Genomic DNA, 14,084 nt, shown 5'->3' with positions numbered 1-14,084 from the left:
GAGGGGAGGTTATGCAGCACCGGTCAACAGAAAAAGAAAGATCCCATGTACCTCACATCAGTAGACACAAAATACACAGTGGATTCAATTCCAACATTTGGAGGATCTTAATATAGCCAAAAATTCAAATTGAGTTTGAGTGGAATTTCTGCTGCTGTTTCATTACTGTGAAATCTTGTAGAAAGCGATAGCCCCAACAGTGCAGTTTCTCTCAGAAATCCAACAGTCAGCAAAACAGAAGTAACATGAAGAAGCAACCTAACAACAAAGTTTGGATCTCCAAAAGTTTACTGTGAACTGTGAAAAAATGGACCTGTCTTATAAATTAAACCATGCTTGCCATGCAGTGAATATTTTAAGGTAGTATAATTAACACATAAGGTAAACCCAAAGTTCTGCTATTAAAAGGAAAGTCTGCCTACTTTCATCAGACCTGAGGGAATAAATCAGAATTAACCATAATGCTTACTAACAATCATAAAAGCTAGCATGTTAATGTACACAAAGAATGCAGAAATTTGGCCATCTCCTTTTTTCCCACAAAACTGTGTGTATGGTTTCCTCACACACACCTGTGCTTTCTGCTGGCAGAAAAGACAAAACCTCTATTTAAGGTTCAGTATACTTAATTAAGATCCAAAGCATGTTAAATTGGATAAATCTGGATGCCAGTTGTTTTTCCTTACGTTGGCCTTTTTCACTTCATGGAAACATACTCATTATTCATTATGTTTTGTTCTCCTATTTTTCACACTGATGTTGCATACTTGTCTGTCGCCACACACGATACAGACCCTGATTCCCTATTCACCATGCCTCTTGGTCTTGCTGCCACTGCACATCACAACTGCCTATTTCATTTTCATAACATTATGTATTTCCTTAAAATGCAGCTTACTAAAATCCTGATTTGGGTCTAACGATATTTCTACCTGCAAAATAACAACTTAGCTATCCCAACAGATTTGGCATTATGACAGCAATGTTTTATACAGGCAGGCCAAGTTGATTTCTTTGTTTAGATATGTGCAAGTATTTCAGGGAAGCATACTTCTTACATCTGATGGCACGTACTGTAAACTTGGATTACAACTATCTCCATCTGCTTTTTATCCTTGGAGCAACTATTTGGTATTTCTTCACTCTTTTCCAGCTGACAACTTACAGTTGAAAATTTACTGTTTTTCTTGTTGAGGCAATTGATTTTATAGTTAAGGATCTTTCAAACTGGTGGCTCCAGGCATGCTGTAAAGACAAGTGGGCTCCATTTTCTTTACTCACATGTCTCAATACAAACAAGGTTTCCACCTGCACCTCCCTCTTTCATATGAATGCTGGACTTAGTGCTTGTTAAAAAATACTAGTAGCTAATAGAAGATATTAAAAACTAGGACCTGAGGCACAATAAGTCACCCACAAATTATCTCTGAATCTAAACTACCTTAGTGAAAGAGACCAATGCAATTCTAAAAGCTAACACTGATTTTTATGTTTTTCTTTTTACCTCCTACCTAATTCAAGTACTACAGTTGCTTTTTTCTTCTTCATGCCTTTCATTTTTAACAAGAAATGTGTACATCCGTATAGATACATGGTATTTTCTAGAAATATGTGAATATATTTCACTCTTGCTAACAGAACATTTTCTCATATATACTTGAATAGACGTGATGGAGTGAAAAGTTGAGCCTGAACATTCGCCACATTATTGGCAGTTAATCATTTTATTTTCAACTCATTTGAAGTGGAGAATGAGAAATAAGATCTCTGACATGATGTAGGGGAACGTGTGTTTTTTAAGCATTGTCTTTATCTACAATTTACTCTGAACACAGAAAAATGGGTATTTATCCCTTCAAAATATCCAGAAATTATTGCAACAGGCAGAGCTGAAGTTCTTACTGCTACAGAACTGGACCTACTGCTAACAACCATGTTTGATGACTTTAAAAATCATCTACAAGTATAGTTTGTAAGAAAACAGAGGACTTGAAGTAGTCTGCCTGCTAAGTTGGACAGACCACAATGAGCACAAAATGTAGTCTGCACTTGTTGGCTTATCCTAATCCAAGTTTATTGCAACATCTTGATCTCTATCTTCAAAGAACTAATTAAATACAATTCAAAACAAACTATGTTCATGCAACAGTACAGTTTCAGATTCTGAGTGAAAGATTGAGGCAAGCTTTCCTCTGGTCTGCTAAGACTTGGCTCAGACCCTCCAAAGGCTGGAAATAGGAAAATTAATTTCTTATGAAGTCAGGATTTTGTTTCTCCCTCACACAACCATTTTCATGACAATAGTTCAGTGCCTAAATACACATCAGATTAAATGTAAGAAGTAGCTCCTAGATAGACATGGATGTTTACAGTTTCACTGAACTCAAACCAGTTGTACCTTTTCACTTATCTCAATGTCTTGAGTGCAGAACAGTGCACAAGGGAGACCATGCTTACTTTCCAGGAAGGAAAGTGGCTTGAGTACCCAAAACAACAATACCTAATGGGTTTTTCTGCCTGGAGTAGGCTCAAAACCAGAACAAAAACACAGGTTTATTGGAAAAACATCACAAATTGTGCTGCTTATAAACTAGCTATATATGAAGCCTTACTTCTAAGAGGCTGCAAAGGAGTTAATTAACCATAAAGGCAGCAGATTGATAAGATGACAGCACAGTTCATATACTGACTGATTAATTTTATGTACATTTTCTCCTGCATGCTTAATTTTTCTAGCAGGCCAGTTTTTCTAGATCACATTTGTACAAAATAAGAATGAAGCTCAAGAAAATTATACAGCACTACTTTCTGCTAAAAAAATCTTATTGGCATATTATTATACATATTTCATTTCACCTTCCAGACAATGTTAACTCAGAACAGGTCATGCATACGCAATGATTTAAAAATATATACAATCAAAAATTCAAGAAATGCAAATACAACACATTTTCAAAAAACTCTTCAGGAGATTGAACCATCCAATCTCTCTTTTGTGGTGAGCCAATTTAGTATACTCAGTCTCGTTCACATTTCTTAATTCTCTTTGAATTCTAACTTTCTCCATGTTTATAAATCACTTTACAGCATAGATCTGTAGATCCAATTTAATGTACATCTGTATTTTTGGTGACAAACTTTCTGAGGAAAAGACTTAGTTCAAGCTCTATCATATTCTCCGCTATTCTTACAGCTTGAGTTGAGTGCACGTGTAAAAGGCTTGTGAAACACACTGATTTCATCAAGTACTTAACCTATTTGCTTCTACACACTGTAAATTACTCACTTGCAAAATCAGGTTTAGTGCTCTGTGCAACTAAGAATGTCATTCCTCACAAAACTCTCATGAAATGACAGACCCATCATGTAGATGTTTCAACATGTCACTGTAACCTCACTCGAAAAAGGTCTGCTGAACTTTCTTTGAAAACAGAAATCTTATTCTGAAATCAACAAATTCACTGTAGCTATGTCCTGTTTGAACACTGTATTTTTTATTTTATTTTCTTTCTTCTCCTTTGAAATCATTCTTCTTCTGCTTTTGGATTGTATTATATGTAAAATATTCATAACATCAGTACTTCAATACAAAGGGAAGCAAAAGACTGAGACAAGGCACAGGAATAGCTTGCTAGTTAAAATTCATATTTAACCTTCCAATACAGGACCCAGACAGAAGAAAAAAAAAAAATTAGAACAAGATGTGAGATAGGAATCTTTAATCAACCTTGTTGTGTCAGCCTAGGCCTAGCATTCCTCCCAGACTTCTGAAGTTACCCAGCACCACTTTGAAAATGGATTACTTTCCACAGAAAACAATGCCAAAAAGGGGCTTTAGCTCCCCTGAGGGAAAATTAGAACAGCCTGGATCATCAAATGGGAAAAAAATAATCATTATCAGTAGCAGTCAAAAATGTGAGGGAATAAAAAAGGTGAAACCAGACTCAAGTTTTGGAATGCTTAATGTCTTATACATTTGAAGATTAATGTGAAGTGGCAAAAGCTTTCAGGTTTGAGATGCAAAGGAACTTCTGCTTCCTCTAGTGGATGATATAAATGGTTGGGTTTTCTCCAAGATGTTTTGTTAGATATGTACATTTTGTAAACACTCAGTAACTAGTACTGGACCAGGAAAAGCAACGATACAGCACTGTATGCTTTCTATTAACAGTTCAGAGTGAATACCAATGCATATGAAAGATAATACACATTACCTCATATATGCTAACAGATGAAAAACACACTACAAGGATTTAATACAGCTTAGCACTTACACATCTTTAACCTGGTGTTCGTTGTTTTGGGTAAAATAAATTTCTCAACAGCCCTGCCTACCACCATCAAATCAAGATTCTATATCAGCAGGTGATCCACAAGAGACCTCCGTAGGGCTCTGAGGTGCCAGAGTGAAAAAAAGCCACAGGATCCCTTTACAACCAGGCTAAATGTGACTTGCAATTTGACACAAAAATTTAATTCTGATTTCAGCAGCAGCGTACAGCCAGCAGAAAAAAAAAACAACCAAGGGACTGGTAAAATACAATTTCTCAAATATTGTAAAGTTTAATCTAGGTTTAATCTGTATTATAGCATGTAATCACTTAAGGTAAGATCACTGAAAAAAAATAATAAAGGAGCAACTTTGAAAGCACTGCTAACTAATATTGAGTCAACTTCTGTGCGTTTGATTTGATTTTAGAGTGTATTATCTTGCATGAACTTTCCATGCCATCAATGAATGCCGAGTGTAAACTTTGTTGACATAGATACTTCCCTTGTGCACAACCTCTACCTTATTTAAGATGACCAGTGATTTGGTTCTGTTATAGTCCATTTTTGTAGCAGTATGGCTGTACATTTTTATGTTATTTTTCAGTTACGTACTGAAGTTCTGTGGGTACAGAGTGTAACCATATACCTATAATTAAGCACATAGTTGAATGTTTTGTTAAATGGGGAAAGACTGATAAACATACATAATGACAAAACAGTTAATATAATATATTTAAAGTGAGATTACAGTGTAAATGTGATAAACCACTGATATACTAGCCACTGATGACTGGAAAGCAATGCACAGAACGGCCGTGAAAGTCTACTGGCTTGGTCACATGTGGATGCAGGTATCTTGCAAAGGTCTGCAGAGCCCTAGTCTGGGATTTGCTGATAATGTTCTTCTCTTTAAACAGTATGGCAAAATAAAGGTACTGCTAACTTAAAATTTCCAATCTAATGCCCGTGCAATGCCAAATTGAAACAGGAGGCTCTTTCTCCACTACCAAATGAAAAATCTAAGAATAACCTTCTTTTCTGTTTTCAGTTCCTCAGTCTGATGCCTTTTACCCAGTGTAAGGGCAGCAGCACTAATTCAGTCATGCCACCGGAATTTTAACCAAAAGCTTAGAGTACAGTGTCAAAGTCACCAGTGCCTTCAAATAATCCAACTATATAAGCAACTACTGTAAAACTGCAATGGAGCTATTAGTAATCTAGCACGTAATTGTGACAATCTAGACAAGCTTTCAGTTAATTGTTCATACTCATTCTTTCTCACTAATTTCAAGATTCAGTCCTCTTCCTTTCCCTATTCCTGAACAGAAGTATCACTGGATGCCAAAATTATGGCTGTCACAGTGCCCTAAGGTCCCTTGCTGAACATGTCCTTGTGGTGGAAAAGCACATGCAAACACCTTGTACTCTAAGTGAGCACAGGAGACAGAGCCAGTAGCCTTAAACAAATTCAGAAGAGCAAATAACAGCAAAGGGTAAAAACCACTACAGAATTTGACAGAAGAAATCTGCAATGAAAAGATTCAACCATCTCCACTGCTGAGTTTATTAAACTTCATCAGAGTTTTTGAGAGGGCAAGTAGCAATGTGTCCAGGTGCAGCTGTGGGAGCTGAATGACTGCATGCCTTCTGTTTCCTCTCAAAGGGATTTGTCCTGATACTTAATTGGCACTTTTACTATTCCTTTTTGTTCAGCAACGTCAAAAAATGTTTCCCCTCCTTTTCTGCAGAGAAGGAACCAGGAGAGTGGGACTGCAAATTAGGCTGTAGGTGTGTTGCAAATTCCATGGATTTGCTGTTTGCAGAAAGCCAAAAACATCTTAAAGAGCATAAAGCAGCTATCACACCATACTGTGTTACTAAGCCTGTCATATCTTCGATTAGCTTCTGGCACAAAGACATAGACTTAGATCTTTTTCAAGACAGTCAAACAATAATGAAAAATCAACTCTGATGCTACCTGAAACCAAACTATTCAAAGCACATTGCCCGCATTCTTTAGCTGCAGGCACTGAGCCAGGATATGGAGATAATGGCTGACCATGGGGGAGGGAGAAAGGAGTTTAAGGACTGAAGAGTTAAAGTACTCTGGTCAAGAAAATTTAGCCAGAAATTATTCTGCAGGTAGAAATACAGTTATTTCTCCTCCACTAGGTTCATTATAGGATTAAAATAATTGCAGATACCATGGTCATTCTTTTCTTTGCTTTGCTTGTTTCTTTCATCTGTCCCATAGAAAATATGGCTTGCTACGGACCCTCTTCTCTCTCTTCTGGCACTGCTTTTCCAACTGTGGCTAACATTCCCTGCTTCGAGAGGGCAAACTGCCCAGTGTAACATCTAGCCAACAGTGGAACACTTTATGTGGGGAAAATTTTCTCATCTTCTCTCGAATATGAACTGCTCATTAATCATGTTCATTAAACCTGATGCTTGATAAGCACAAATATTATCTTACTTTTACATATCTACCTGTTGTAACAGTCAACTCAAGATAAATCAATTCTCTTAATGCTTTAGTATCTATTCTTTGCCTTGCTCATCTTCTGAAGCAGGGAAATTTGCATATCATAGAAAAAAACTGGAGTGGTTAAAAGGAGCCCATAGGACACAGAGTCTTTATTTCTTTTTCTTTTTTTTTTTTTTTCCTGTTATGAAAGCTATTTCTAAGAGAGAAAGGGAAAAAAAGCAGCAGTGTCTCTATGTCGCTATAGAATCCAAATAGCAACTTTCTGTGACTCAGACATTTGAGGAAAAATTCCTGGAAATTTCTTAATAATTCTAACGATGGATTCAGATCTACCAATTACAGCATATTTCAAGTTGTCAAGAATAGCTAAAGTACCCTATTCCAGTTATAGTGTCATTCAAGACTGTCCAAAGCAGGTCTAAATGGCAGAAGCAGTTCCTGTGAGATTTCACAAATTTCAAGCAAAGATGGAGAGCCAACAGATTGCAGATTTGTGGTTTTACCTACACTGTAACTATTCAGGATGGAGTGTAAGCAGAATTTATGCTCTCTCTTTCCTTTTCAACTTCCAAAACCGATAGCCTTAAAAATGGACTGTGCACTATATAAACTTTTATTCCACTTAAGTGGCACAGATTCTGGTATAGCACTTCAGTTGCTGCCTCCTCACATGCAAGGACTAATAAAAAAATCCTTTGTGAGCAGGTACCAGATTCTGTCTTCTAGGGTTCTTTAAGCCCTAGAAGGAAGAAGGAAGCCACTCTGAATCTGCTTTCCCCAGTGCTCAGCAAGGTAGTTCAGCTGTTGCACACTGCTCTGCAGAAAAAGATTTGCCTTCATAGAATGGAAAGGGAAGGAAGAGAACACCCTGAAAGTGATTCAATGAATATCTTGTTAACTGCAACAGCAAAAATATGGTCAACTCCAATGGCAGCATACAGACAGCAATGAAGGCATCGCTAGTTCAGCCCAGAGCAGAGTTGTTGAGGGGAGGCCTCATGGCAGCTGCAGCTTCTCACCGGGAGCGGAGTGGCAGCGCTGAGCTCTGCTCTCTGTGACAGTGACAGGGCCCGAGGGAACGGCATGGAGCTGTGTCAAGAGGTTAGGGAAAGAGTCTGCACCAAAACTGGCTCCCCTGGGCAGCGGTCAAGACCCCAAGCTGCCAGAGTTCAAGGTGTATTTTGACAATGTTCCCAGACATAGGACTTGATGTTTGGGTGGTCCTGAGTGGAGCCAGGAGCTGGACTCGATGATTCTTGTGAGTGCCTTCCAACCTGGGATATTCTTTGATCCCAGTGCCTTTGCTTTCATAACCAACAGCATAAAAGAGTAGGAAAAGGATAGAATAGAAATAACAGCCCAACATGCCCTGGTTTTCAGGCAGTGAGTTATAGACTCATTTAGAACCCAGCGTACAATCTGTTAAAACACTAATGCATATATAATACAAATTAAATGCATTTAAAAAGATCCAAAAACATATAAAACAAGAATTTTCTTGAGTTTCTTACCTTTGACCCAATAAGCGTGTACAGCCATTGGATGGTTTCATTATGGTTTATTACTCCATTCATGCCATCAACATACAGCATAATCTGGCCCAAGGCTATTGCAAAGAAATGAAGAAAAAAAAATCAGACATGTATATACACACTCATTACAACCCTAAGCATTGCTGACAATTTACTGTAGGCACTGTTTTCCAGAGACATAGAGAGCTCAATTACCAGAAGATACAGTGGGTAGGATTCTTCTAAATGAGACCCTGGGCAACCGCAGCAACTTTACTGGCTTCAGCTCAATGATATAAGTGTGAATTTTTTGCAGTGGTAAGTATGGATACTTGTTCCTTTCTATAAATGTTATATGTCATTGCCTCAAATTCTGCAAATAGTATCCCGTGTATATGCTGCTTGCTGTTGCAATGGACTCTCTAGATGTAATGGGCTAGATCTCGTGAGCCAAAACTTTTACCACTTGTTTCAGAAGCATATAATGCTTGGGATCAGTACACTTGCATTAGGTTAACTATTTTAGTTAATTTCAGTAATCTGAAATTAAAGCAGGGCAATTAACTTAAAAAAGGACAGTGAATATTCACCTTTGCATTTCTGCATTTTAGTGAGGAAATACAACAAAGCATGGCCAAAAGCGAATCATCTTTATCCTTTTATTCTGAAATATTAACTATATTGCAAAACATGTAAGCAAAATATTTCATGACAATAATTCCATAGTTTGTAATCCTGATAATAAGGCTTTCTAGAGACAACAGTCACTAAATCTTTTTAGACTGATAAGAATAGTTTTTCATAAAGATTATGAAAAGTGGATTAGCAAAATTTATTTACCATCTTCAAAAGTTTCCACTTTTAGATCTGCTTTATAGGAGATCAAAGCACAGTGGGATGAAAAAAAAATAATCACTGATGTAACACCTTTCAGTCCAGTTTCTTGCCATAACAACTCAATTATATAAGGCACAACCTGACAAGCCCCTTCTACACCACTTTATGGGGGAAAAATAAAGTAAAAAACACAGGGCAAGGAAAATTACAACATTAGTAGTCTTCCAAACACATTCTGAACATTTGTTGACTTTTATATATGTTGTCAACTATGCAGTACTGGGGGGAGGTTTTCAACAGTAGGGAAGTTTTCAAAGAAATCCCTGTTAGGTGAGCAATTTAAGTACCCCTATATTGAGCAGCTAACTTTCACTTTAAAGTTGTCACCTCCTTTCTTCTCTGCTCTAGTTGGTCTACTTACTTTTTTTTTTTTAAAAGTAGATACGAATATTAGGTACTTACATTTCTTATCTCATCTGTTATACCAAACTAGAAGCAAAGCTTGACCTTATACAGTTATGAAGACAGAGAAAAAGGACAGCAAGAAAATGGTGTAAAGGAGATAATCTTAGGCAGTTACCATGCCTTGGGATATGCTGTCTCTCTCTGCTGCTACACAGGAAGTAATCATTCATCAAGCTTTTAAGACATGTCTCGGGTGAATAAAATTAAGTGGGAGGGACACAACCCTAAGTGTTAAGGTAAAATAAAAGATGTAAGGCAGTCAGAAAAGAGATAAGGATTATACTGACTAAATAAATGTCTTCTTTGTAGCATTTCCTTGCAGGTCTAAGAAAGAGAACACTGCTATCCCCATCAGTAATCAGAGAAAGTTTCTAATACTTGTTTTTACTTCCTTTCAGTACCAAAAAGATTTGGCCCTTAATCAGGATGAGATCCAGCCATGATAAGGTCACCAAGCCACTTTTTTTTTCCCCTCCCTGTGATATAAATTCTTTTGGGGGTGAAGGGATTTAACTTGAATTTGAAACAAATGTGATACAAATTTTAAGCTTGGCACATCTTTCCAAATTAACAGAGAAATCAAAGGCAGCAAGAAATTGGCTTTTAAAGGCAAAGCATGTACACAGTACAAAATTACTCCTTATACTTAGACTGGATGCTTAACTGAGATACAGAATACATTATTCTTCAGCTCTCAGATGTAACTCTTTATAGCAATAGGTTAAAGCAAATCAGTAGACCTTAGAAAGAAGCCATAAAAATGTTTCCGGGATCCTGACAGGTGTAACCTACTACTCATCTTGCCTCTCCTCTCCCAATTTTTCCCCCACCATTTTTTTTTTTTTTTAAATTACTTTTTGTCATAGATGCCATTCCAAGTATATGGTATTATCTGTATCTTTCCAGCAACAGAATGGGTCTTCTGACTATAGGTAAAAAGTTAGTAACACATGATAAAAACTACTATTGCTGCCACTTGAACTAGTTACCAAATAAGCTATAGAGGAGAAAGAAAGAATGCCACAAAATGGATAGAAACAGAATATACATTTGCTACAGAGTCATGTTGTACACATACAAGGTACGGCCACAGTAGTTATCTGCCACACATCAAGTTGTCAGCTGCTGACAGACCTTGGAACAGAGCTTCAAATTGTTAGGGGTCAGAAAAATGAAAGCAGACAGGATAGGCAGGGCTGAGGGGAAATTGTCTTTCATTAGAAGGAAGAGTAAGTTAAGAAATATCTGTGTACTTTATACAAAACTGATGCCTGATAAATTCTTAGAGAAGGAAAAGAATGCCATGAAAAGAGTTTAAAAAAAAAAAAAAAGGATTTTTTTTTTGTTTGTTTTTCATATTATGTTAAGTGTCTGTGCTGACAAGCTGAATTTGCACTTGGAAACCATGCAGTACCAAGGTAGAAGGAAGGAAACAAAAACACTGGTGTGTATGCCCAGCTGATGGGGTGAAGGCTTTCCTGGGGCTTGGGGCTGACTGAGTAAGGCACACCAGCTTCGTAGTACATGGACACAGAGGGTAGACTGGCCACCATTTGATATTCCCTGTAGCCTTACTGTGCAACTACTTTCCTACATCTCATCCTATGGCTGTATATAGATCACTACAATACCTGTGGCTATAGTGCATGCTTCACGTACATGTCTGCTTACATAGACGTGACAACACACACATCCTCATCCATTAAAGGCAAGCTAATTTGCAAGAGAACCTGAGGTTATTCAGAAGGACAAGGTAGTCTGCTATCATCTAAGTTTGCATTCATACATGCCTTCAATTGAACTTCTTTTCACTGAAAATCAAGGAGGTTATTTAATCCATTTAATCCTACCTCTCAGCTAGTTGGAATTCTCTTTGGAAGTCTATCAACAACATGCTTGCATGAGAAAAGTTTGCTATTGTGCAATAGGGGGCTGGGAGAGAGAAGTTTAAATATGGAGCAGACTTAATTTGGCATTTCTTTGTTCCCACTACCCTTGACAAACCCTTAATCTAATGTGAAAGTAGTTTGTGACTTTATCCACAGCTATTTTCAAGTAGCTATGGAAAATTACTGCATTTCTCAGTAAAGGCTTAGCTAGAAAAGGACAGATCAGCCTGAAACTTCATAGAGTTCTGTGAAATAAAAGGTTTAAGAAGGCCTCTCAAAACTTGCCAGTACTGGCACTAATACTCTCCTGGGTTTCTGTATAAAGTTAACAGGACCAATGGGGAAAAACTGTAGCCCAAAACGTTATCACAACCAGTATCACTAAGTAAATTTTTCTCATCCAGAATGTCAAGCTGTTTCCTGAAGTATGCTTCTCTAACCTTCTCTATGTGTTTCATATTTTACCACCAGCATTGAATAAGCAGAAGCACTATTTGCTTTCAGTTTTTGAGGAGTCAAAATGCCATTCATCACGTCAAGAGTTCTGCATCTTTTGTTTAAATTAGAATAAGCAAACATACAGTGAAGTGGCCCAATGCCAAATCCTGCCTCTGCTGGTTTCAGCTCCCAGGGAAGATTCCTGGCCAAAATTCAGCAGGCACCTCATCAGCGGCACTTGCAGTGTATGCTGTGAGCTATCTAACAACAATCATCAGCACCTGCACACTATACCTTATATTTAAGGATAGACTGCCACAGTTCACTAAAGTCCACTAATGGTGGTGAGAAATCATTATTAATTGCAACTTTGGTATCATGCAGCTAATTGAAAATTAACACAGCACAGATCCAAGTTTGTAAGAGCTGATATCAGGTAAAACAGATGGCCTGGCCTTTCCAGTGCTTCTGAAATCCAAATTACAAAGAAGCACTACACCAAACTTTGTGACACTCTCACTCCACAACCCTGGAACCAGTTTAAGTTTCAAAAATTGTTCTTTTGTTTTGTTATTATTGGTATGCTTATTTTCAGCTCCTGAGCAAAATCTGTTGTTTATATACCTATTATACCTATTCCCATTTTTTTTTTTTTTTTTTTAAACTCTTATTAAAGATATCACAATGTTATCCAGGAAGTTAAGAACATTTCTATTCTTGGCTACAAGTACAAGAACATTTTGTTTCATATCAAAGTTTCTTTAAATCCCTTTTTGTCTAATCCTTTCTTTTAGCCCCTGCTCATTTCTTCTTTCCATTATCACAGACATCATACTGAAACATGCTAAGAAATTAGCTCACAAGACTCTCACATTAACCCATACTAGACTAACAACTGAACTGTCTCACAAAATACACACCTCAGAAACAAAGTTATAAGCAGAAACTGCAAAGATAATTCGATACATAGATAAAGAGCATTACTACTGTAAATGAGAATTTTTATGTTAGCTGACACTTCTTGAAGCCTAGCTTTTAGTCTCAGGATGATAGAATAGTCAGGGGTGGAAGGACCTTTAAAGACCATTTAGTTCCAACCCACTGGCATGGGCAAGGGCACCTCCCAATAGATGAGGTTGTCCAAAGCCCCATCCAACCTGGCCCTAAGCCTTCATAAGGAAAAGCCATCCACAAATCTAGCAGCCTGTGCCAGTGCCTCATCACCCCCTTAGTAAAAAACTGTTCTCCTAACACCTCATCTAAATTTTCCCTCTTTTAGTGTAACTTAACTGTTTCCCCTTATCCTATCAGTACACCCCCAGATAAAGAGTCTCCCTCCTACAGTGGAAGGTCTCTCTGGAGCTTTCTCTTCTCCAGGCCAAATAAACCAAGCTCCCTCAGCCTTTCTTTTCTTGTAGGAGAGGTGCTCCAGCCTTTTAATCATCCTTATGGCTTTCTCTGGACCCACTCCAACAGGTCCATCTCCTTCTTGTGCTGGGGACCCCAGGCCAGCACCCAGTATTTCAGATGGGGTCTCAGGAGAATGAAGCAGAGGGAGACAATCACATCCCTCACCCTGCTGGCCTCGCTTCTTCTGGTGCAGACCAGGATATGATCAACTTTTACCAATGTGCAAGCACGCACTACCAGCTTACATTCAGGTTTCTGTCCACCAGCACTCTCACACCGTTATACACGACTGTTTTCAATTCACTCATTGCCCAGCATATATTAATTTAAATATAGAGAGATGGCACACATGTGCTTTGGCAATTATTATTTCAGTTAGGCTGTTAAAGCTCCATGCTTAACTGTAAGCTCCTAAGTGGCACAGGCAGGCAATAGTTTCCATCACCCACAAAAACTGCAGGAAATTCTGAGGGAGATTTATAACTTGATGCACCTGGCACAACAGAAAGATCTTCAGTACTCATTGTTGTTACTCCATTCTACCTAATTGCTCATCTTAATAATGTTAATTTTGGTGAGCCACTGAGGATACTTAGGAACATTTGTGCTCCAAGAACTCTCAGAAATAATCCATGCAGAAGATGGATAAACACTTTTGTTCCCGAAAGATTAATTGCTGATGCAGCTCTGGCAGTAAAGCAGACATAGGAAGCACAATGCCTTGACCAGCTGTGACTGCAGTGTGTGGGGAGCAGAGGATCCCCCACCTGCTGT

The 14,084-nt window shown here is 38.0% G+C and overlaps 1 protein-coding gene across 13 annotated transcripts in view; it reads right to left on the bottom strand.

The window, feature by feature from the left end:
• FHOD3 (formin homology 2 domain containing 3) overlaps window positions 1–14,084 on the bottom strand; it is a 369,110-nt gene that overhangs the window by 142,169 nt on the left and 212,857 nt on the right. For all 13 annotated transcript variants that reach the window (XM_085220515.1, XM_085220513.1, XM_010708572.3 and 10 more), the window contains exon 6: window positions 8,272–8,366. In XM_085220515.1, coding sequence (XP_085076641.1) covers window positions 8,272–8,366 — 95 coding nt within the window. The remainder of the gene's footprint in view (window positions 1–8,271; window positions 8,367–14,084) is intronic.

Source organism: Meleagris gallopavo, chromosome 3 (genome assembly GCF_905368555.1).
Source record: "Meleagris gallopavo chromosome 3, MGAL_WU_HG_1.1, whole genome shotgun sequence".
NCBI classification, from domain to species: domain Eukaryota; kingdom Metazoa; phylum Chordata; class Aves; order Galliformes; family Phasianidae; genus Meleagris; species Meleagris gallopavo.
This window is presented reverse-complemented; position numbering and strand designations above follow the sequence as displayed.